Source organism: Histomonas meleagridis (assembly GCF_020186115.1).
Source record: "Histomonas meleagridis strain 2922-C6/04-10x chromosome Unknown contig_53, whole genome shotgun sequence".
NCBI classification, from domain to species: Eukaryota; Parabasalia; order Tritrichomonadida; family Dientamoebidae; genus Histomonas; species Histomonas meleagridis.
Window position 1 is genome coordinate 392,716 of NW_027150896.1, and position 25,184 is coordinate 417,899.

Consider the following 25,184-nt stretch of genomic DNA (forward strand, 5'->3'; position numbering starts at 1 on the left):
ATTTTGCTATTTCCTGCCTTCTTTTTATTGTTGTTTTTGTCGCCAGCATGTTCCTTGTCTGCGGAAGATATTTGATAGCTTTACGTGGGAAACTTATTGAAGAATACTTTACAAAAAATTTAGAGTAATCGTCCTAAGACCGTTTAAAATGTAGAATTCTATGAAACCTGTTTAGTAGAACCTAAACAGGAATTATAAAACAAGTTGGATGAATACTTTAGCACTACTTATTAAAAAATTCTGGTATGGGAAGAAGTGTATTTGCCCAAAAAATTTTTATTCGAAATAATTCAGCTGAGAAATTGAGTGAAAAAATTCCTCACAAAATTGCATTAACGATAGCTATTTTTAAGAACAAAAAACGGTTTTTAATGAATGAAAAAGCTAAAATTTAAATATAATTTTAATTCAGCTCTATTTGAAGTCCGTTCCAACCATTCGACATTAATAACATCGTTAATGCAAAATTTCTATTTAACATCTCTCGTTTCATTATTTTTGAATCTTAATGTACTCATCAAATACGCTTCGTTCTCCCGGTTGATCCATTCATTTCCTAAAATTTCCGTGAAAAACGAACTCTTGAGGCATTCCTCTGCTGTAGGCCTTTGGTTTTGATTGATGTTCAGCATTGATCTGATCAATTTCTTCAGTGATGGTGGCGCACATTTAAAGAAGCCCTCCTTGTAGGAAGGCTCCTTCTTGAAGTACTCCATCGAAAAGTGGTCAATTTTTATGTTCGGAAATGGTTCTTTGCCAGATAAGAGAATGTAAAATGTTACACCTAATGACCATATGTCTGTGGGGAAACTGTGTGGTTTGAGGGAAAGAAGCTCAGGAGATGCAAATTTATCTGTTCCAAGGTTACAATGACATAATTCGGTATCTTTCAATATTGACGCAAACTCAAAATCAATAAGAGCAGGATCAATTTCGCCATTAGAAAGAGCGAAAAGGAGAACATTGGCATCTTTGATGTCTCCATGTAAAACTTTATTTGAATGGAGATAATTAACAGCAAGCAATAACTTGTACATGATTTGCCCGCATTGCTCTAATGATTTGATTTTCCCGTTTCGAACAGCTGTATTTAGATCACCATGAATTGCTCTGTTCATTACTAAAACTCGAAAACCATTTGAATCAAAGCTTTTCCTGATCTTCATGATGTACTTTTGAGAAAGTTCTTTCATTAGCCTGGTTTCTGTTTCATAACGGTGAATTGGCGTTTTTGCCATGTCAATTAATTTTAACACAATCTTTTCTGCTGTAGAAGGTTCAAGTGAAGAGTATACGTATGAGTTGGGAGACATGTGAAGTAGTGAAAGTAATCGATAATGCTTGATTCGTGTAGGTATCCTTAAGTTCATTATTATCAACTTTTTGTATGCTTTACATTCTCCGAAAATCTTTGCCGTGAAGATCACATTAAAAAGGCAATTTCCCCTCAAAACATTTCCCGAAATTATCACCAAGAACTTAAGTTAATTATACAGCAATACATCCTTTTTTGAAAAACTAGTAATGATCATCAACTTAAACATAAGACTACATAAAAGTATGATTGCAATTTTTTTATTAATTCAAGAAAACTAAGATATATTTTTTATCCTTAATAAAAAACTATTGAATAAAAAGAATTTATATCATGGAAATGATAATCTTCAAGGTGTCTTCGTAAAAAAAAAACACTCTGAAAAAGTGAATGTTTGAATCGATATTAATCGGAAGTTGTTATTTGGCCGGCTAACTAAGAATTCATAAACAGTTTTTCAATATTTTACAAAATTTTGGATAAAAAAAAGGTTCGGATATATCTTATTTAAATTTATATAAATAAAAACTTTGTTGATTACAGTTAAAGCAACTATATTTTAAGCAATATTTAAAAAATTATATTTATAAAATTTGATCGACCAATATGAAAAATTTCGATTTTGGTTTCAGCTGAAATACAAAGGTTTATTGTGTAAAGTTATGAAAACAGCGATTAAACCGTTTTGGTCTTTCTTTCATGCTTAAGAACTACGAGGTTATAGCACGTCCTCTCCCAACTGAAGCAGTACCAAATCCAGCTGCTATTCGTGTTCAAGTTTTTGCTGCAGATGAAGTCATTGCAAAGTCAAAATTCTGGGGTGTTGCTCGCCGTATTGCTCGTTTAAAGAAAGCTCATGGTGAAATCCTTGCAGTAAAGCATGTTATTGAGCCAGAACCAGAGCGCGTCAAGAACTATGGAATTTGGTTGACATATCGCTCCACAAATTCAATCAATAACATTTACAAAGAATTTCGTGACACAACAACAGAAGGCGCTGTCCTTCGCCTTTACCAGGAAATGGCTGGTACACATAATGTTCAAGCAAAGAATATTTCGATTATTCGTGTTAGCGAAATCCCAGATGAAGATGTTGTACATCATAACCTTCGTATGTTCCTTAACAAGGACGTCAAGTTCCCAATACTTAAAAGATCAATTCGCCCGGCTCACCCATCACAGAAGAAGATTCTTTCTAGCAAACGTCCAACAGTTTGTGGCTTCTAAACACACCCATTTAGAGTATATTTTCTTTTTTTTGAAATATAAGTGATTTTACAAAAGAAAATTTGCTCAATTTTGCTTTTCAAAAATTATTAGATATTATTTGTAATAAATATTATAAATATGAAGTCAAGTCATCGCAGCAATTATATTTACAATGAATTTTGGTTTATAGAATTATTTGAAATTCACCATAATTTTAAAAACAAATTTTTAGAACATTAAGTGTGGGTCTTTGAGGGATTTATTATTTAGGGATAACTAAGTGTTAAAATGAGTGCTTTGTGCGAAACGAGTGAGAAAAATTCGACCACAGTTATCACTTTTCACAATGGCAACAAAGGAGCCAGGCACTGCAAAGATATCAGAAAAAATTGCTGCGATTGAAGAAGAACTTTCAAGAACTCAAATCAATAAAGCAACAATGCACCACATTTGCCTTCTTAAGGCTCGTTTGGCAAGATTAAAAAGAGAAGCGATTGAAATTGTTGCACGAAAAAGTGGAAGTTCAGGTCCAGGATTTGAAGTCAGGCGTAGTGGTGATGCAAGAATTGGTTTGTTTGGTTTTCCTTCTGTAGGAAAATCTACATTATTAAATGCGTTAACAGGTGCTAGTTCAAAAGTTGCTGCTTACGAATTTACAACTCTTACCCCAGTGCCTGGAATCATATCAATCAATGGTGCCAAAATTCAAATATTGGATTTACCAGGAATTTTAGAAGGTGCTGCTGATGGTGTTGGCCGAGGTAAGCAAGTTATTGCAGTTGCCAGAACTTGCTCCCTTATCTTAATGGTTCTTGATGGTATGCAGTCTCTTAATCTCCTCAAAATTCTCGAAACCGAATTAAGTGGCTATGGCATCAAACTTAATAAAACTCCACCTAAGATCCGTATAGATGTCAGAGATCGCAATGGAATTGCTATTACATCCTCATGTCCACAGCCAGATCTTGATAATGAAGTCATCATCCAAATTCTTCGAAACCAATACCGAATCAATCACGCTGTCATCCACTTTGACGAGCCCGCCACCATTGATGATTTCATTGATGTTCTTGAAGATAATCGCGTATACATTCCCGCGATCTATGTCATCAACAAATGTGATCAACTATCTCCAGAACAGATTGCAGAGTTTTCCAAGATGCCAGACACCATGTGCGTTTCTGCTAAGGACAATATAAATCTTGATAATTTGGTCACCCGAATTTGGGACTATTTGGACCTGATAAGGGTGTTTACACAGCCCAGAGGCGAAGAGATCGACCCTGAGCCACTCGTACTCTCAGCCAACAGATGCACGATACGAGATATGTGCGAGAAAATTCACACGAGCATGGTCGAGTCGTTCAAGTTCGCATGGGTAACGGGAACGTCAGTGAATCACTACCCGGCGAAGTGTGGTCTGAATCACATACTTCATGATGGGGATATTGTGACACTTATATGCAAAGGGTAAATATAAAGATAAAATGTCTTTTAATTTGTTTATATTATGTTTTCTTATTAGTTAAACTTAACAATTTTTATTGTTTGTGTCTGCGATAATATCTCGAATAGTCATTTTAGCAATTCTTTCGATTGTTTCCTTAACATTTACATTTGTTACAGAAATTTCGATGCACCAGTTTTTTAGTAAGTTTTTGACCAGAAGCACTTATTGCTATAAAAATACAATCGGCGTATAATTGGTTCTTTTTATATTCTTTATAAGGTTTACAAGAGAGCTTAAAAATATAGTTTAATTTTATTTTTAACTTATTCTTAATGCTTGTTTACATATTATCAATTCCAATCTCGAATTGTTATTATTAATTCTCCGATTTTCATTTTATTCCATTTAATTGGTTTATCTTCAATATCCAAAAAAAGCTTCTGTATAACTTTTGGTTAGGCACTTTGTTTAGTTGAATGATATGAACAAATTCTTTTTGAATATTTAAATTACAAAGTTAATATAAAATCATTAAATAATAATGCGAATCATTCATTTTTGTTTCGTTGTTAACTTTTAATACAATATCATCCCAAAAAGTTTCTAAATTTTCATTACAAATGTTTTTAAGTAATTCTTCAACAGCAATTCTACCAATTCTCGAATACTTATTTGAAGGAAAACTTAAAATTAATTCAATAAGTTGAGGATCTTCAATAGCAGATGTAAACATTGTTATTAATAATAATACTAAATAAGAAGAATGTTGCTTTGCTTTAGAAAGTGTTTTTATCAAAAAGATCTTTAGAAAAGAATTGTGGTTGCCCAGTGCCCATTTCACAAATTTTATGTATAAGTCCTACATAAAGTAAATTAATTGAAGATATTACATCCCATGAAATATAAAATATATCAAAAATTACATCGAAAAGTTTCGAAATCCAATTAATTGGATTTTCTTTAATGATTGTTTTTAATGTATTTTCATGGATTTGTAGTTTCATTGGATTATTAGTATTTTTTCATATAAATAAAAGAGCATTTTTATGAGCTAAATATTTCTTTCTTGGGTTTTATTAATGTATTTGCAATATATTTATATATGGAAGTCAAGCACTTCTCCGCATTTGTTTCATTTCTTAATTACACATAATCTCACAAAGCTTATTATCACTTTGGCTTATAAACGGTAGTTTTGTGAGATTGTTCTTTGGTAACAAAAAGACAACTATTGTCTTGGAGGATTCAATTACACAATGCGTTACGAGCAAATTGGATATTTACGGATCACACTTGAACTGGAGGATCTCAAGCTAGTCACCATAAAGCTAGGTGATATTTGTAACTTAAAGCCTCAGATAATAACGAAAGCATTGAATAAATTTTACATCCCATAGGTCTTCAGAAAAAAACTCACTGTCGAGAAAAAGAACAATGTTATCATTCCCTCAAAAGCTCAAAAAATGAGGTTAATGGTAAATTTTCGAGATCAATATTTAATGCAGACGAAACAGGTTCTTCAGAGTGGATGGACAAAAAAACGAGAAATATGGTTGTACCAAAGCATGGAGATGATATAAGAATCACAAGGTCAAAAGAGCATCAAAATTACAAACAATTTTGGGTTGCATTTCTGCAGCTGGTGATGTGTTAACACCTGTTCTTATCCATTCAAGAAAGACAGTTGACGAAGAAGTTTATTTAAAAGGTTTAAGGGAGGGAACAGATGTTATTTTGAGATATTCAGAATCAGGTTATATTACTTCATCCATCTTTGAAGAGTGGATAGGAAATTTTTTTGTTAAATTTGTCAATGATACAAGAAATGCATTGTATCTAGAGGATGAAGAGGCAGTTTTATTTCTTGATAGGTGCAGTTCTCATACATCAGATGAGGTGAAACAAATATTAGCTAACAACAAAATTAAAATGATTACGTTCCCACCACATGCCTCGCATATTTCCCAAATGCTAGATTTAGTAACTTTTGGTGTGTTAAAACATGTTAAGCCAACAATTAAGACTCCATTTAAAAATAATTCACAAGCACACCATATACACAAATATTCAAAGGCATTTGAGACTCAACAATATCTTCAAACAATAGATCGGCTTTTTTGAGAGCAGGTTTTTTTTTTTAATACTTCAATATTTTCATACAAGTTTCAAATTGATGAAAATCAAATACGAAAAATAATAGAAGAATCAAAATTAATATCTGAAGAAGAATTTCAGCATCAATTTTCAAATGCAAGAAAGAAAGAGTTTGGATTCATTCTTTTGATTTAATACTCTCTTTAAGTGATATATATTGTATTTTGTGATGAATTCATACTAACATTGATCCAACAAATAATATTATAAAATTTAAGAAATATTATTTATTGATAAAGATATTTTCGTTTCATTTTGGAATTTCACCACTTTTTCGAAAAACGGTTAAACACATTTAGACTGGAATCTGTATTAAGTTATCTTTCAATTTTTTTTCAAAATTTCTCCAATATCTCTCTATTACTTTATTTTAAATATTTTTTACAATATTTTGAGGTTATTTATTTCATTTTATCACTTATATCCATTCCTCTCTATTCATTTTAAGTTCGAATTCATCAATTTCATTTAAAAAGTTTAAATATTTATGAACTCTTTATTCATTTCAAGTTTCATTTTTTTATAATTGAATTGTTTTTAATCGTTTTTCATTCAATTTACTGGAAGTTCAACTTTGAATTTTTTCAAAAGCTTGATTCTCAATTGATAATATTCGTTTCAATTTCTGGTTGGAGGTGAAGAATTGATGTTTGTGAGTTTTGGATTAGATTTTTTCACGGAGTAATTTTACTATTTTTGTATAACTTTTTTGTTTTGCTATTTGAATTGCAGTCAAATATTATTAAAACATATTTCAAATTATTAAAACATATTTCAAATTATTAAAACATATTTCAAATTATTAAAACATATATTAAATTATTCGAATGAATAGTTTTTGCATTAACATCAATTCCTTTATCTAAAAGTAATTTTACTATTTCTATATTATTATTTCTAACTGCTATATGAAGTGCTGTTTCAAATTATTAAAACATATTTCAAAATATTAAAACATATTTCAAATTATTCAAATGAATATTAAATTATTCGAATTAATAGTTTTTGCGTTAATATCAATTCCTTTATCTAAAAGTAATTTTACAATTTCTATATTATTATTTTCAACTGCTATATGAAGTGCTGTTTCAAATTATTAAAACATATATAAAACTATTAAAACATATATAAAACTATTAAAACATATATAAAACTATTAAAACATATATAAAACTATTAAATCATATATAAAACTATTAAAACATATTCTAAATTATTAAAACAGATATCAAATTATTAAAACATATTTCAAATTATTAAAACATATATAAAACTATTAAAACATATTTCAAATTATTAAAACATATTTCAAATTATTAAAATATATTATAAATTATTAAAATATATTATAAATTATTAAAACATATATTAAATTATTATAACATATTCTAAATTATTAAAATATATTATAAATTATTTGAATGAATATATTTTGCATTAACATCAATTCCTTTATCTAAAAGTAATTTTACTATTTCTATATTATTATTTCTAACTGCTATATGAAGTGCTGTTTCAAATTATTAAAACATATTTCAAATGATTAAAACATATTATAAATTATTAAAACAGATATCAAATTATTAAAACATATATAAAACTATTAAATCATATATAAAACTATTAAAACATATTCTAAATTATTAAAACAGATATCAAATTATTAAAACATATATAAAACTATTAAAACATATATAAAACTATTAAAACATATTTCAAATGATTAAAACATATTATAAATTATTAAAACAGATCCAAAATTATTAAAACATATTTCAAATTATTAAAACATATTTCAAATTATTAAAACATATTTCAAATTATTAAAATATATTATAAATTATTAAAACATATATTAAATTATTATAACATATTCTAAATTATTTGAATGAATATATTTTGCATTAACATCAATTCCTTTATCTAAAAGTAATTTTACTATTTCTATATTATTATTTCTAACTGCTATATGAAGTGCTGTTTCAAATTATTAAAACATATTTCAAATGATTAAAACATATTATAAATTATTAAAACAGATATCAAATTATTAAAACATATTTCAAATTATTAAAACATATTTCAAATTATTAAAACATATTCTAAATTATTAAAGCAGATCCAAAATTAATAAAACATATTTCAAATTATTAAAACATATATCAAATTATTAAAGCAGATCCAAAATTATTAAAACATATTTCAAATTATTAAAACATATATAAAATTATTAAAACATATTATAAATTATTAAAACATATTCTAAATTATTAAAACATATTCTAAATTATTAAAACATATTTCAAATTATTCAAATGAATATTTTTTGCATTAACATCGATTCCTTCTTTATCTAAAAGTAATTTTACTATTTCTATATTATTATTTTCAACAGCTATATGAAGTGCTGTTTCAAATTATTAAAACATATTTCAAATTATTAAAACATATAACAAATTATTATAATATATTTCAAATTATTATAACATATATCAAATTATTATAACATATATCAAATTATTATAACATATATCAAATTATTATAACATATATCAAATTATTATAACATATATCAAATTATTATAACATATATCAAATTATTAAAACATATTCTAAATTATTAAAACATATATTAAATTATTATAACATATTCTAAATTATTTGAATGAATAATTTTTGCATTAACATCAATTCCTTTTTGTTCCAAAACATATTTCACAAGTTCAACATATCCTGATTCTGAAGCAAATGGCAAAATATTTTTTGGAGTTTGGTTATTTTGAAGGAAATATTGAACGAGATATAAATTTCCATTCCTTGCTGATTCATTTATATTATAAGCATTAACATTAATTCCTTTTTCTTCCAAAAATGCTAAAATTTCATAATTATCTTTTTTGATACAAAAACTTACTAAATCATTTGTATCTTCAGACATTTTCAATATTGATTGTGTTTTTTCTAAATTATTTTCATAAAGATATTTAAAAATATCATTTCGATGAAATTCAATTGCTGTTTCATATGCATTATCAAATGATGAATGATTTTGTTCGCATAAATAAATGATTTCAAGATTTCCACCAGCAACTGCATATTTACCTGTGTTATCTATTTTAGAACCATTCATAAGTAAATATTTAAAACATTTAGTTGACCCAAAAAATGCTGCATAATCAATTAATGTAACATTATCTTTATTAATGAATGAACATCTTTCATAAAGTGATGGCTCAATTTTCTGGTTAAAATCAAAGTTTGTTTGTGATGACATTTCTTGAAGTTTTTCTATTTCATCATTTCGAATTATTTTTGCAATTTCATTTGGATTATGTGCTTCTTTAATTAATTTCTTATGAAGCTCCCATTCATTCCTCGAAAGTTCTTCATAATTTTTTTGAATATATTCAGTAAATTTATAATCCCCTAATTCGTTAATTATTTCATTTGGCATGTATTGCACAAAATATCCTTGAGAAGCAATCGAGTTTTTTATATTTTTAATGATTTTTTTATCAAGTAAATTATCTTCAATCATTTCTGCAAGAAGATAACATGATTCTTGTGTATTTTTACAAACAAGGAAATGTCCATATATATCAAAAATGTCAATTTCTTTATGAATGTTCATTTCTATTTTTTTGATTTCTTTAAGAAAATCCAAATATAAATTAATATCTTTCATTCCCATGATAGCAATTGCATATGTAATCCTAACAATAATTAAATTAAAAGATAATGGAAAAATATTATCAAATTTACTTATGATTGATTTTGAAGTTTGAGTAATGTTTTCTTTGTTTAAATTGATTATTAAATTCTTGATATATATTAATTTTTCCAATTCGTTTTCATGGGTTTTGCTTTTTGCTTGAGATTCCATACGAAATGCCACTTTTAGTATTAAATACAATATGTAGTTTACATAATCGTTTTCATCTCAAATACAATTCAAAGCTTTGAAACAAACTGAACACAAATCAAAGTGTTCATTTCAGGAATGAGCAATTTAAAAATCTTTGTTAAATTATTGATTGTGTAAAAATATATTTGAAAATTATTCAAACAAATATCAAAGAAAACAAATAAATATCTTTTGCATTAATATCAATTCCTATAAGATTTAAAACATTTATAACTTGTTGAATGTTTCCTGATATTGCTAAATAAATTAATATATTATTTGAAATTTGATTTTCTTAAATAAAAGATATATGTTCCCAATACGTGCTGATTTATTAATTATAGAATCATTGATTTTCATTCCTTCTTTTACTTAATAAACATTAAAATTTCATAGTCATAATAAAAAACGAAATCAGTGCCTAATTTTTCTATATCACTAATTGCACCAATTTTATTTTCATAAATCTATTTGAAAATAAGGTTGTACTGTGTTCTATAAAAATATTCCTATCAGCATTTATAAAAATTCTCAAATTTACCCTATCGGATTTCATGGAACAAACACTATTGTTTATTTGTGAATAACGCGATCAAGTTGAGTGTACTAAGGATGCATATGCATGAGAAGGAGAGGGTCAACAAACCCAAAATGGTCCATGGGAGTTCTTCTTTTGCTCTGATGTTGCTAATTATTAATAAATTGAAATATTTTCTGTTATACGAATAAATATATTGAAATAAATTTGAAAATAATATGGAATAGAATGATGATTTTAAAAAGGAACTTTGAATAATATTTTTTTTTTCAAATGACACAAGATGATATAATCACAAAAGATGTTATATCAGATTACGGTCTCTACAAGTTTTATTTAAAATTTGCATATAAGGGGTAAATTTTATTATTCAATTTTTTGAAATATATAAATTCTCAAAGAAATGTTGCGATGTCCTTATACACTCCTTCAAATCCACAATAATTTATATCATTGTCTCGTTTGGTAAAGATTGGATGAACAATCAAATCAAAATATTTACCAAGACATTCATCAACTAGTAACTGACGAAATATTAATGCAACTCTTGTTGGAGAGTTTCGAAACACCCCACAGCCAAAAGCTCCAAGGACCAAAACTTTACATCTATTTTCAATAGCTCGATGAATAATTTTTCGGCATCTCACAAGCATTGTATTATTGACTTCTTCCTGTGTATTTCTCCCTGTGTTGTTTGGAGCTGGAGCGGTGATTATCGAAACTTGATATGGATCATCAAGAAATTCTCCATTGTCTTTTCTAAATACCACGACGTTCGGCGAGTATATCATATAGTCGCTGTAAAGATGAGAACCATTGGCTTGGTTGAATTGATACATTTTTTGATGAATAATTTGAGTTGAATATAAACATGAACAACGGCATAACATTTCTTCTTGACCCTGGGCGCCGTTAAGAAATCCACCTCCTGGCTTTCTTCCTGATGCAAAGTTTAAACAAGTAACATTATCTCTATTCTCTTTTCGAATCAGTCGATAGCATGCCTCAAAGGTTGACTCTTTAGTAACCTGTATAACTCCTGCTCTGTTTGGGCATTGTGGTAATTGCGAAATTTGATCAGGTTCATAGAGAATAGAATTATGAATTGAATATTCAACTTGATCTTTAATCATGTGAACTTCTCCGCTTGGTGATGTATAACATCCATTTTTAATTACATTCATTGTTTCTTCTGCTTCAGCTTTAAAGAGATTCCTTTTCATTAAAAAGTGATGTGAAGAAAATTTTTTTTTGATAATATGTACATATTATGATTTAAATCGTTTAAAAAGTTGAATTTTTGAATTAAAATATTGCCAACGATATTTGAAGCTCGATGCCCAGCCGAATTGAATGTCAGCATAGGAAGTGGTGGAATTTTGAAAGGTCACGTACGCTAAGGAAACAAATTTTTCGCATACAGCTTTGTCCTTGATAGATAAAAACCTTCCCTATTCAGCTCCTGCTTTCTCTAATCTATCTTTCTATATCCTTTGTATGATTATGCTTAGTCAACAAATTCCATTTTTTTTTAAATACCGCAAGAGTAGTTCCGATTCAACACTTTTCAAAAGATTTTTTCAATACAATTTTGTTAATGATATTGCTATTTATTCCAAACATTATGCATTTTTGAATTTCTTCTGATAGGTTCCAATATTGGAAGAACGATAAAACTTTTTGTAAGCTATCTTTTTTACTTTTCACTTATGGTTTTGAGCTTACAATAAATATCCTCCTTTTCAATATCAATTCCTTCTTGTTCAAGAAGGATTTTAGCAATTTCCACTTGGTAATGAGTTGATGCACGCATAAGAGCTGTATAAAATAATTTGAATGTTATCCATTTATTATTTATAAATATCAAATTTTAAAAATGTAATTTTTATTTTAAATATAAATATTTTTGTCATTGATATTAATTCCTTTTTGGGCAAGGAGTAATTGAACTATATCTAATTTACCATTAATTGTTGCAAACATAAGTGCTGTGTTAAATAATATATATTATCACAATAGTATTTAGGTTTATTCTTATATTCGGATATTTTAGAAAAATATCTAAGTAAACGTTTTAATGCAGCACATGAAGAACAAATAAATCCGACTTATCGAGTTTTCCGTTAATAATTTCAATTGAAAGTATTGTATTAAATGTATTCCATTATTGAATATTTAAATATATTTAAATAATGAAATCAATGAATTCTTTAAACTTACTTTCATAATACTTAAAAGATTAATATTCGGAAATCGTTTACATAAATTTAAACAAAATTGTCGCTTTAATGATCAATTGTTTGCTGCTCAGATCGTTTTCATGCTAATTTGATCATCCAGCCAATCCAATCCTTCGTATATGCCATCTCCTGTTTGTGCAGATATTCCTTGAATTTTCCATGGACGATCTTTAATCGAGTTAAGTTGTAATATATTCGACATTTCATTTGGCCCTATTGCATTCGGAAGATCTTGCTTACTTGCATATACAAGTAAAACACAATCACGTAATTCATCATTTTTTAAAAGTAAAAAAAGTTCATCTTTTGCTTCCTCAATTCTTTCACCATCAGCAGAATCTACAACAAAAACAATTCCTTGCGAATTTTGAAAATAATGATTCCAAAGTTCTCGAATTCTACATGCTCCTTGGAGATCAAAACAATATATATCGGATCCTTTGTATTTAGTAGTTTTAACATTGAACCCAATAGTTGGAATTATTGTTATTGCTGAATCTCCAAGTTTAAGTTTGCGCAATATTGTTGTTTTTCCCGCACCAGAAATTCCAAGTAAAAGTATTTTTGTTTCCCTATTTGCGCCAAAAGAATTACTAAAGGCAGATCCCATTCAAATGAAAATTGGAAGCCGATACGGTTAACGTTTATTCACGAAATATAAAGCATTTTATTTCATAAGACGCTGTCAACCAAATAAACGGTCGTTTTAAAACAAAAAATTAATTTTTTTTCATTTTCCTCTGAATCAAATTTAAAGAAATTAAAAAAAAATTATTATATATAACAAATTTAATAAAATTAATTTGGCTAGATTTTGTTATCTTATTTGTTTATGATCAATCTCGAATATTTCAAAATGCTTTTTTGGGCTTTAGGATAAATTACAGAAGTTAAAATTCAAAATATAAATAGTACCAATAATAGTCAATATAAGTTTATATAAATTTTTTTTAATTTTCATCTTGTTTTCGAGTTATACAAGATTTTCTATATCTAATGACCAGTGCAAAAACTCAAAAATCTGTCTTCGCAAATTTTTATAATTTATTTGTTATGGATAATTATTGTAGCAGTTTATTCATTATTAGAGGCTCTGGACAAAGAAGTAAAATGACTTTTTGAATTGATTATGCGGTTACAAATCCATCAAGATTTGAATGGGTAGTCAAATTTTAATACTTTACCAAAAAAAAATTGAAAGCAAATCCATCAAACAGAAAATGTCGAGTTCCGAGACGGGTGAGCAATGCTCACAAGAAAAGTCAGAAAATATAGTGATTAGTTACCTAATCATAAGCGACAGTAACATTTTCAAAAAATACAAAAATTATCAATTCGATGATAAGATTAAAATTTTTTTTTCCTGCCAACTATTCTTAGTAAAATTATTAATTCATCCCAGTTCTACACCATTATAGTCAAAAAATTTGATATGATTCAATTATATCAAAATTTATCTGCAATTCATCACTTTCTGTTACATCATAATTCATTATTAAATGGAAGACCAAATCAAAACAAAAAATGGTCAAATGATGAAATTTTTTGTTTATTATTCAAACTCGTATTAACAATTAACAGATCAAATATTAAAATACCGACTAGATCAGAAAATGCATGTAGAACTAAAATTTCTTCGATAATTAATTTAGTGAACAACACATCTTTATTCGAATGTTACCCTATTTCATATGAAATTCAAAGTAATTATGATGAGGATAGAGTTGATAATGATGAAACTCAAAGTAATCACGATGAGGATAGAGTTGATAATAATGAAATTCAAGTTAATGCATATGAAATCGAAAGTATAAAATTTATATACACAGCACACCAGAAAAAAAGAAAGATTAGGGAAAAAGTTCAAAAAAATTGTTAAAGAATAAAATGGAATTTATGAGATCTCAGAAAAAAACAAAAAATATTAAACAAAATCCAATAATTAAGTTAGCCTTAAACGACTTTAGTGATAAAAATAAAATACGAAAATATGATGATGATTTTGAACATGTAATTCATCAGTGTCGAAATGTTTTAGGACTTGGTCGTCATAAAGTTTATGATGATAGAACAAAAGAGTATTGGATCAATGAATATATTTTAGGTTCTAAATCTTTTGGATTTTACCGTAATTCATTTCAAGGTCCATCAATAAATTCAATTAAAAAATGGATAAAGGAATCATTCATACCATCTTTTGAAGAATTTATAAATATTGATAATATAATTAGAATTTATTTATTTTGGAAAAATCTCTATAACATCGACACTACAACTGCAACCCTCTCTATTGATGCAATGAAAGTCGATGAGGATTTGATTTTTAATAAAAATGGAAATGTTACAGGTATATTAGAACCAATTGTTTTAAAATATAAACCTGATGACTATCGTCGAGACATTAATCTTTATAAAGAATTATGGAAAGAAAACGTAGACAAAAATAATCTTATTGGAGGAATGTTTGTTTTTACAATTTGTCCTCACTCTGCAACACCATCCTTCCCTATTCATGTATATCTTTCAAATAATGGTGCAGCAGATGATAAAGTTGATAAATAAATAGAAGAAATTTGTATAAAATTGAAAGCTGTTAATTTAAATATTACAATAATATCAACTGACTCTGATACCCATTATAAAAGCAAATTTGGAGAACAATTCAATGAAATATCAAAAGAATTTACAAATAATCCATATTTGGACGAATTTTCAATTCCTACACAAACATATTCGAATGATATGGCCCATTTGTTAAAAAGGGCCAGAAAAAGACTTGTTAAAAAAAACAATTTATTTGTATGTAAAAATGATCAAATAAATTTTCAAAAGAAACATCAAAATGTTAATGTAGTTTATATTGATTTAATTAAGAGTTTTGATATTACGCTTACTGATTGTTTTTTCAAAAATAGTAGTCACGATGCAATGGATGACTTTTATCAGAATGCAATTTTTAATGGAAGAACATTAGAAAATGCTATTCATAACAAACATTGGGCTTCAGTTTTATATCTCTTGCCAATGACATGCATGAATAGGATTTTACGAGATAAAACTGTGTGTAGGAGAGAGAGAACAATTTGAACATATGTTGGTTTATTTATCATGTACTTTTATTGGGCAGGATTGAAGTTACAAGGGTCCTTACAAAACAAAGAGTTGAAAAAAGAAAACTTTATTTCTATTATCTCAATGAATTTTTGTGTTGATTGTTTTAATGCTTTTTTTGCTGTTTTATTAGGGATTAGGAATATAAAAGACAAATGTAGTTTATCTAGAATAGGAACCATTAAATCAGAACATTTTTTTGCACTTCTTAGAAATAAAGCAGGAAATAAGCAAACCATAGAATCCATAAAACGGGCATTTGATCGCATTGTTATTTCTAGAAAATACAATTGTGAATGAAAGAATTTCAAGAAGAATGTTTGAAACTGGGATATTGGAAGAAGGAAATTTTGTACTTACAAACGAAGAAGTTTGGAATTGTAAAGTATTTTCACTGAAGTTATTATATTTATGTGGACAAGTTTTTCCAAGAGAAAGTGCTGCTTATAATCTGTTACAAGATGTTGATAACGAATCTATAAACTCAAATTTTAATGAGTGGGATGCTAGTTTAATTGATAGCCTAACTAAAGAAGTGACATTTACTAATGGGAATGCAAATCAAAATTGGATTCTGACTGCTTCAAAACACAGATTGACCAATAAAGTTGGAAGAAACATTGCTTCCAGGTATTATACGAAATTAAACAGTAAGTAAAACTACTTTTCAATATTTCTTTAATAATGCTTGTGTGTATAAGCCTCTGGCTTAGCTGTGGCTGATTGATAAATTGTGTTGTTTTGACTTAGACGATCATTTTTAGTTCAAAAAGTGTATTGTATTGCATACAAATTTAAATGGAAAGTGACTAAATTCAAAGGAAATGAAATTTTTAGAAAATTATTTTATCTTTATAAAAATTTGTCTGCTGTCCTCATATGTTATATATTGGAATGTACTAATATGCATATTACAAATAATTTCAAAATTAAAAATAAATCTATAAAAGGGAAAGTTGGTTGACACTGTCTTGATTTCATATGATCATAAAATGTATCTCATATTAGAAAAAAAATTACCAACAACGATTTCGTTGTCAAATAAATAGTAATTTTTATGAAAAATAAATATGAAGGGTATGATGAATGGTGCTCCCGGATTTGAAAGGAATTGAACGTATCGGATTTATCGATTTTGTAAACCATGCAAATAAAACATGTTTTTCAATGCTTATTCAATTATTTTCATGTTTGTGAGAAAATATTTGCTCATTCAATTGTGTTCAATATTCGAATTCTTCACTAAGATTGAATGAAGTCTTTACTTTTTGAATACTATTAATTCAAATTCCCCACGGTTGTAGGACAGTACCGTCGATCATTTGACTGGAGCTCACACACAGCACATTGAGCGTATATGGCGTGAGCTTAAATAGATCAACAAAAGGTACGAAGGCATACCAAGATCCATGGTCGCAGTACACCTTGCTGAGTTCATTTTTCGTAGAAATGAACTGCACAAATTTGATGATCCACTTGCTGCTGCATTGAACCTAATGAGAAACACGGTTTTTTATCCAAACGAAGTAGAATTTTTTGAGTAAACATTCAATAATAAATGAAATGATGAATTTAACATCTATTGCCTCTTGCAAAATTTCGTTTGTGAAATGGTTCGGACAATATCGGGGCATGGAGGTGATAACGAGAAAATAAACAAAATTATCCGTCGCATCATGCGGATTAGTTCTCATTAATATGAATTTATTTTTGGGAAAATATATTTCCAATGACTTATATTTATTAGTGTTGCAAATAACATATCATGACATTTTAATTTTTTCACAAAATGAATTCGAGATTATTATATCATTGGCTACGTGTCAAAATATTTTTCTATACGTATTCAAAAAATTGTATCGTATTTTACAACAAAAATTATGAATTAAAAATCAAGAATTTTACAAATTATTTTTGATTATAGATATATTATATGACTGACAACGATCTAAAATCCTGTGCGCATGTAATGTGTAATGATATGTATACTTATAATTGTTTTTCCCAAATCATCAAAATTACATATATTTATATTTCATCATAACCTGATAACTCAATCATGATAGATGTATGGTGCAAAATACAATTTATTTATGATAGAATAATTAATATTATTTCATTAATTTTCTAGAAATTAATATATTTTATATATACCTAATTTATTTTTTCGCAAAAAATTAAAACGCCGATCATAATCGAGAGCCTATCCAAAACATCCCAATGAGTAGGAAAGTACCGAAGCATTTGTCGAATATATAGAAATGAACAACAGAATAGTGAGCATCCCATCAGAAGAAGCTTCAAATAATAACCATCTTGATTCTTATGCTTCATTATTCATTTCAGACAAAATGAATCACGAATTAGAAAGTTTAGGACTTACAAATCCATCGCCCAAAAATGACGAATGATATGAAACACCAACCAATTTCATTAACTTTTTAAATAACTTGAAAGGAAGAAACATCACTGAATTTAATGATTTAAAGACAACAATAAAAGATGAATCAATTAAAAATATTTGCCCATTTACATGTAGCGATTCGAATCTACATCAGAAAAATGTCAATATATATTATATGAAATTCGTATGCAGGTTTCATACAAAGAAATTATATGAATATCCTGCGACTTTTACAATTAAAATACGAAAAATATAATTTTTTCGATTAATTATGAAAACCTTTATCATTGTCATAGTCTCGATAATCTTTTCGTAGAAAGCAAGTTTCCCCTTTTAACTTCAAATCAAAAAGATAAAATGAAAAAAGAAGCAAGATTTGGAATGCCTACAAATCTCATTCGCCGTTTAAATCCAACCAATTTTTTTGCCTGGACAATTGTATAATATTATTAGAAATGATAAAAATAAACAATTTGAAAATGAAATTGAAAATCTTTATCAATATACACAAAAATGTAAGGGAGAATGTGACATTGTTTGGAAAAATGATAAAAATAATAAATTTGATAGTCTATTGATGATAAACTCGAGAACAAAATACTTTTCTTATGCAAGAGATATTGTTGCAATAGATGATACTGAATGCATCAATAGATTTCATTATCCTTTTTTACCCTTTTATGTATATGATGAGAATAATAAAAAATAATTTTAAAAAACCATTGAGTTTTAACTTCATTTAATATCTGATAATTATGAATTTCTTATTTTTGCACGAAACTTTGGCAATGAAAAGGATTATAATAGATGAAAATTATTTTTTTAGAATAAATAAAAGTGTTGATTTGCATTAGAAAGTGAGAAACATAAAAATTATGATTACATAGAAAAAAAATATTATTTTTAATAAATTGGAAAGCTTTCAGAGTTAAGTTATCCATAATAATGAGGAAAATTGTTTGTCAAATTTTCACATTTGGATGAATTTGTGGGTTCTTGCAATTTTCAGAAGGTATTTCGTTGCTGTTAATTTTAAAATCATAAGATTTTTATATAAATGGGACATAAATAGGATTTTCAAAAGCTTCACCACCAACTACCCTTACTAATGAAATTTTCACAACAGTATCAAGACTAAATATAATCATGATATTTATGTATTGGTTTCTTTCACCCAAGTTTTGGACTGCCCCAATATTCTACCCCCCCCCCACACACACACCATCTAGTCAAAAAATTAACATTTATAGTGAATTTTAATGGATTCCAAACCACTTTCTTTCCAATGCCATCTTAAAAACACAATCAAAGATGTATTTCTTTCTCGTGGCTACACAGAAATACCTTGCCCTGAGGAAGAGGACGAAGAAGAAAACTTGGATTGGGATTTCATTTGGGCAAGCAGAGCTTGGATTCATTCAAAAATGAATGGAAATCCTCCGATTATCCTACGACCAAATCAAAGAGTTAACCACTTCCAAAATTCATCTGAGTTAACAAGAAAAGATTTAATGTCAAAAAATATTCAGAAATTTAAAAGAGAACTACGCAAAACAGGAAACGATGCTATCCTTGATTTTTGTCCACTTACATTTGTTTATCCAGCTCAATATCCTTCTTTTTTAGAAGAAATGAAACGCAATCCTTGTCCATGGATTTGCAAACCAGTTGGAGGATCTCAAGGCCAAGGCATTCAGTTTGTTACCAACGAAACAGAAGCGGTTCAATTCCACCAAAGGGTAACAACACGAATCAAAGCGTGTGAAAGTGTTGATGATAAAATTCGACTTACCTATGTTCTTCAACGGTACATACAAAATCCTCTTCTTATTGGCGGGAAGAAATTTGACATCAGGTTGTATGCATTAACGTTATCATATCAACCACTTGTTGTTTATGTTTACCGAGGAGGCTTTTGTCGGTTTTCATCCAAGCCCTATACAACAGACAACTTTGCTAATAAGGAAATCCATTTGACGAATGTTGCTGTCCAAACTCACTCTGACTCATATAACGGTCGCCACGGTTGTAAATGGGACACTTTTTCACTGAGGGCTTACATCGCAAACCGTTATGGGCACCAGGCGGCCAACCAAGTGTTCACTAATATCCAAGGGATCATTCTCAACTCGTTATTAGCTGTAGCTCCTAGCGTGATCAGTGATAAGCATTGTTATGAGCTATATGGTTATGATATTCTAATTGCAGATGATTTGAAACCTTGGCTCATAGAAATTAATGCATCGCCGTCACTCGACGCGAACACTGAGGACGATTATGATTTGAAGTTTACTTTGCTAAATGAAATGCTTGATTTGGTACAGATGTTCCAAAGATTGAGCCCCTCTCAAATGCCATATCACTACGGCGGATACGACCTGGCATGGAATGGAAACCCAGTAATGACAGTGGCAGAGTCAACAGTAACTTCATTCATCGGATGTATATCACCAATTAAACCTTCTCCAAATAATCCATTTAGAACAGACAGTAATTTTCGAGTTAAGAGAGCTCATCCAAGTGAACCTAAGAGCAAATAGAAATAAATATCATGTATTTAACTTTTTAAGTAAAAATAGAGTGTATCATTTCAAGACCTTGTTTGGAAATAGCTGTTCTCAGTGTTTTATATGTTAAATTTAAAAAAAAAATGATTTTTATAAAAATGAAAATATAAATTTGATATTTGTTTCAATTATTTGAAACTGCACTTATTTTAAAGCGTCTAAAAATAACCATATCAAAATAGTTAAAATACTTCTGAATTGCAAATATATTAATATTAATTCTAAAAGCGTTTATTTGTTTCATTTAATATTTATTTTAATAATTTTATATCGAAATAATATTTGGAAATTATTTAAATTATTTGAAACAGCACTTATTTTAGCATCTAGATGTGGTTTTTTAGAAATAGTTAAATTACTTTCTGAACAATAAGGAATTGATATTAATGCTAAATCTATTTATTTGTTTTATTTAATATTTATTTTAATAATTTTCTATTTCAAAATAATATTTGGAAATTATTTAAATTATTTAAAAAGTTTAAATTTTGATTTTTTATCATTTTGATGTATTAAATTCTTCCACACATTGTGTGTTCACAAGAGCTACTGATTATATTTTAAAAACTTAAAAATACTTTGAAATTTTGCGAAATTTATTCTGAAAAAAGAGAAAATAAAAATACTTTTAATTTTAATTTAATATTTACTGCATGAAGTAATATATGTTAATGAATAGTAAATGATTATAAAATGAGATATTTTCATTTAAAACGAGCTGACCCAATTAAGGCGCCTTAATAAATTTTGGCACTTTTATTTGTTCTTAGCTGCGGTTTTTTGAATGTCATTCGACGGTTGTAAGACTTCACAAAAACCAATGTCCAAACCACGTGTTGCTTATTTCTACGATGAAGAAATAGGGAATTTTTACTACGACGAAAAGCACCCGATGAAACCTGTACGAGTTCGTATGACTCATGACTTAGTTCTTGCTTATGGTCTTCATAAGCATCTTCAAGTTTTCCGGCCACGACGAGCAACACCAGTTGAAATGATGCGTTTTCACTCACCAGAGTACATCAAATTTTTACAGACTGCTACACCCGAGAATTGTCAAAACAACATTCAAGATTGCACCAAATACTGCATTGGTTATGATTGTCCAATATTCGACGATCTTTTTGAGTACTGCCAAATTTCTGCAGGTGGGTCTATTTCCGGTGCCCAACGTCTTAATTCAGGCCTTTGTGACATTGCCATAAATTGGGCTGGTGGACTTCATCATGCCAAAAAAGAAGCACCATCAGGCTTTTGTTATGTAGCTGATTGTGTTCTAGGCATTATGGAGCTTCTTAAATACAATCCACGAGTCATGTACATTGACATTGACATTCATCATGGAGATGGAGTTGAAGAAGCTTTCTATGACAGCGACCGAGTTCTTACAGTGTCCTTCCACAAGTTTAGCGAGGACTTCTTCCCCGGCACAGGCCACGTTTTTGATGTTGGGGCCGGACTTGGCAAATACTATGCCGTTAACGTTCCCCTCCGAGATGGGATGACTGATGATGCGTATGCAGCCATTTTCAAGCCAGTCATCAAGCACCTCATTGATTGGTTCCGTCCGACTGCGATACTTCTTCAGTGCGGATCTGATTCGCTTGTCGGCGACCGTTTAGGGTATTTTAATTTATCAACATATGGACATGGCGCATGTGTAGCATATGTCAAATCTTTTGGTATTCCAATGTTAGTAGTTGGAGGAGGCGGTTATACAAAGACAAGTGTCGCAAGATGTTGGGCATATGAAACATCGATTTTAGTTGATCAAGAAATTTCGAACGATTTACCAGAAACAGATTATTATAACTTCTATAGACCTTCTTATAAGTTACATTTGGTGCCAGAAAAAAAACGTAATATGAATAGTCCGGAATATTTGGAAAACTTGTTCATGCACGTGATTGAAAACTTAAGACATTTGCCAGGATCGCCTTCTGTCCAAATGCAGGAACTACCGCCAAGAGACATGATACTCTCTGTGATGAACGAAAAATGTAAGTACCCAGACGTGAGTAATCAGTTCTTGAGAAGACTGGAAATACAAGAAGAGGAACAAGACGAATACTAAACGATGTGATTTAAGTAACTTTTGAAAAAAAATTCGCCAATTATCATATTTAAATTTATGACCTACACGTTATATATTCCATGGTATCCATTGGATAGGCCTTTTTTCACAATTTGTGCTGTCTTGGGCAATGTTGGCCAATTTATTTTTCAACATTGAATTTGTGCAGTCATTCTGAGGTTTTAATCGGAACATATTTGTAGCCGTTTATTATTTTTTGAACACAATAAACGGTCGTAACAATGGCGAGTTGGAGAGAAATAAGGTAATAACGGGATTGTAATATCATTTTAGGGTTTACCTAAATTTTAATGTTTTTATTCTATTATTTATCTACACATAGATACCACATGGATAATGCCAAAACTGCAAGCCATGTAAGTATATGAATAAATTTTTATAATGAATATCATACATTTCAGGAAGTGTGAAACATTTTCCTTCAGTAACAATTTGGGGTGTTAAAAAGAAAAAAATCAAATGTTATTTAATGATTGACTTAGCCTCATTGAACATAGCATCCATCTTTCTTTTTTCCTTTTTTGGAAGGTTTTTTGCTGCTATTGGTCAACGAATTCTTCAAAGCTTTTAATAGTTCATCGAAAAGCTCGTTAATCCCTGTGTTCTCTTTTACGTTTACTTCGACAACTTGGCAGCCAACCATTTCGGCGAAAGATCGACCTTCAGAAATTGGAACTTCATCAGGTTTGTCAGAAGTTTTTACAGCGCCAATAACACAAGGAAACCTCTTCTTCACCTCTTTGATCTCATTGTAATCATCTTTTAATTTCATGAGGGAAATTAGATCTTCAGTGGAATATAAAAATATAAACGCATCATATTTTGATATACTGCGTTGGCGCAGCTGGTGCACGGAAGCTGAATAAATGTCACTATCGCTGATTTTTATTGTAATTTCTTGACCTTCAAATTCAATGGTTTTGCTGAAATCGTCATCAAGTGTTGGTGAATATTTTTCAGTAAATTCTCCACGAACGTAGTAAAGTATAATATTTGTCTTATGGCATTTTTCATCACCCATCAGCAGAATGTTAATGGTGTCCATTTTAAAATAAATGCCAAATGTCAGAAAATATTGAATTAAGAAATTCGGCTTGTTTGAATGTTTGAACAGGAACGCCACGGATAGCCTTTTCTTGTAAATTTAGTCCATAATATAATATCATATAGAATGTATAAAGTTAATCTTTTTTTAAATAAAAATGTTAAGATAAAATTAATTTTTCGCCGGAATATTTTTAGTGTAATATGTTTTTTTTTTTGAATCGAACGATACAATAAACTATTATATTTCTAAAAAAGTGTATAAATTTGTTAGAAAAACATGATTGATTTTATTTTAAGGAATTTTCTTTAACTCCATCTCATCCATTTGAATATTCAAAAAGAACAAAGACGAATTTTGTTACGTTCCTGTTGCTTTTAAATTTGCATTAAATTTTGCAATTTAAAGATGAAGGTTTAATTTTTGACCGTTTATTATCAGAGGCTGATGCAAGCATCACAAATGAGGTTTTCCAGTAAGGTTGGAAAGAATATATCTTCAATATAAGCTACATATTTAAAGCAGACATAATTGGACCAACAAATTTACAAAAATATATGAAAAACATTAGATATTCAGAACAAATAATAAGCGCATATGACTATTATTTTAGTACATGGAAATTAAATTCATAAATATTAAATTTATAAAAAAAAATTTTTATTTTTTTTATTTGGTGGTATGGGTATAAACGTTCTCGTGAAAACGTTAAAATTTTAAATTTTTTTGGAAATATACGAAATTAGAATTCCATAGTAAAAATATATTTATTTCATACATAGGCAAACTTTTTTTAATAAGAAGAAACATGATTAAATTATATAATAATATAATAAGATATTTTTATTTTATACCCTCAAAAGGGTAAATTGAATTAAAAGTGACATAAGTTCTCAATTTTTTACCTATCTGACACCGAGTAAACTATTCAATTGCAGATGGAAGCTATCAAATTTTGGAAATTAATTCATGAAATGAATTTGATATATTTTTCAAAATTACATACTTGTATCCAAAATTTATCTAATTTCAAAGATTTTATCAAGACAGATTTTTGAAATTTTGCTTATATCAAAATTAATCACAATTATTCCATATTTCAAAAACAGCTCATAGATTTCTCTTGACATAAATTATTTTATTTTTTGTTAA

General features: G+C 28.4%; 8 protein-coding genes across 8 annotated transcripts; 4 read left to right on the forward strand and 4 right to left on the reverse strand.

The window, feature by feature from the left end:
- Positions 1-470: 470 nt before the first annotated feature.
- Positions 471-1,313, reverse strand: GO595_007482 (CAMK family protein kinase; the record flags this gene model as incomplete). The annotated part of the gene is made up of 1 exon (XM_067920951.1): positions 471-1,313. The coding sequence occupies one exon, from the start codon at positions 1,311-1,313 to the stop codon at positions 471-473; it is 843 nt and encodes a 280-aa protein (XP_067772392.1).
- Positions 1,314-2,014: 701 nt separating this feature from the next.
- On the forward strand, positions 2,015-2,542 carry GO595_007483 (ribosomal protein L18ae; the record flags this gene model as incomplete). Its single annotated transcript, XM_067920952.1, has 1 exon — positions 2,015-2,542. One exon carries the CDS (start codon positions 2,015-2,017, stop codon positions 2,540-2,542), a length of 528 nt encoding a protein of 175 aa, XP_067772393.1.
- A 328-nt stretch (positions 2,543-2,870) lies between these two features.
- Positions 2,871-3,998, forward strand: GO595_007484 (Developmentally-regulated GTP-binding protein 1; the record flags this gene model as incomplete). Its single annotated transcript, XM_067920953.1, has 1 exon — positions 2,871-3,998. One exon carries the CDS (start codon positions 2,871-2,873, stop codon positions 3,996-3,998), a length of 1,128 nt encoding a protein of 375 aa, XP_067772394.1.
- A 6,967-nt stretch (positions 3,999-10,965) lies between these two features.
- GO595_007485 (TIGR02452 family protein) lies at positions 10,966-11,793 on the reverse strand (the record flags this gene model as incomplete). The annotated part of the gene is made up of 1 exon (XM_067920954.1): positions 10,966-11,793. The coding sequence occupies one exon, from the start codon at positions 11,791-11,793 to the stop codon at positions 10,966-10,968; it is 828 nt and encodes a 275-aa protein (XP_067772395.1).
- Positions 11,794-12,877: 1,084 nt separating this feature from the next.
- GO595_007486 (ADP-ribosylation factor 1) lies at positions 12,878-13,420 on the reverse strand (the record flags this gene model as incomplete). The annotated part of the gene is made up of 1 exon (XM_067920955.1): positions 12,878-13,420. One exon carries the CDS (start codon positions 13,418-13,420, stop codon positions 12,878-12,880), a length of 543 nt encoding a protein of 180 aa, XP_067772396.1.
- A 6,164-nt stretch (positions 13,421-19,584) lies between these two features.
- Positions 19,585-20,865, forward strand: GO595_007487 (Tubulin-tyrosine ligase family protein; the record flags this gene model as incomplete). The annotated part of the gene is made up of 1 exon (XM_067920956.1): positions 19,585-20,865. One exon carries the CDS (start codon positions 19,585-19,587, stop codon positions 20,863-20,865), a length of 1,281 nt encoding a protein of 426 aa, XP_067772397.1.
- Positions 20,866-21,676: 811 nt separating this feature from the next.
- GO595_007488 (acetylpolyamine aminohydrolase) lies at positions 21,677-22,966 on the forward strand (the record flags this gene model as incomplete). Its single annotated transcript, XM_067920957.1, has 1 exon — positions 21,677-22,966. The coding sequence occupies one exon, from the start codon at positions 21,677-21,679 to the stop codon at positions 22,964-22,966; it is 1,290 nt and encodes a 429-aa protein (XP_067772398.1).
- A 505-nt stretch (positions 22,967-23,471) lies between these two features.
- GO595_007489 (Ras family GTPase) lies at positions 23,472-24,032 on the reverse strand (the record flags this gene model as incomplete). Its single annotated transcript, XM_067920958.1, has 1 exon — positions 23,472-24,032. The coding sequence occupies one exon, from the start codon at positions 24,030-24,032 to the stop codon at positions 23,472-23,474; it is 561 nt and encodes a 186-aa protein (XP_067772399.1).
- Positions 24,033-25,184: the final 1,152 nt, after the last annotated feature.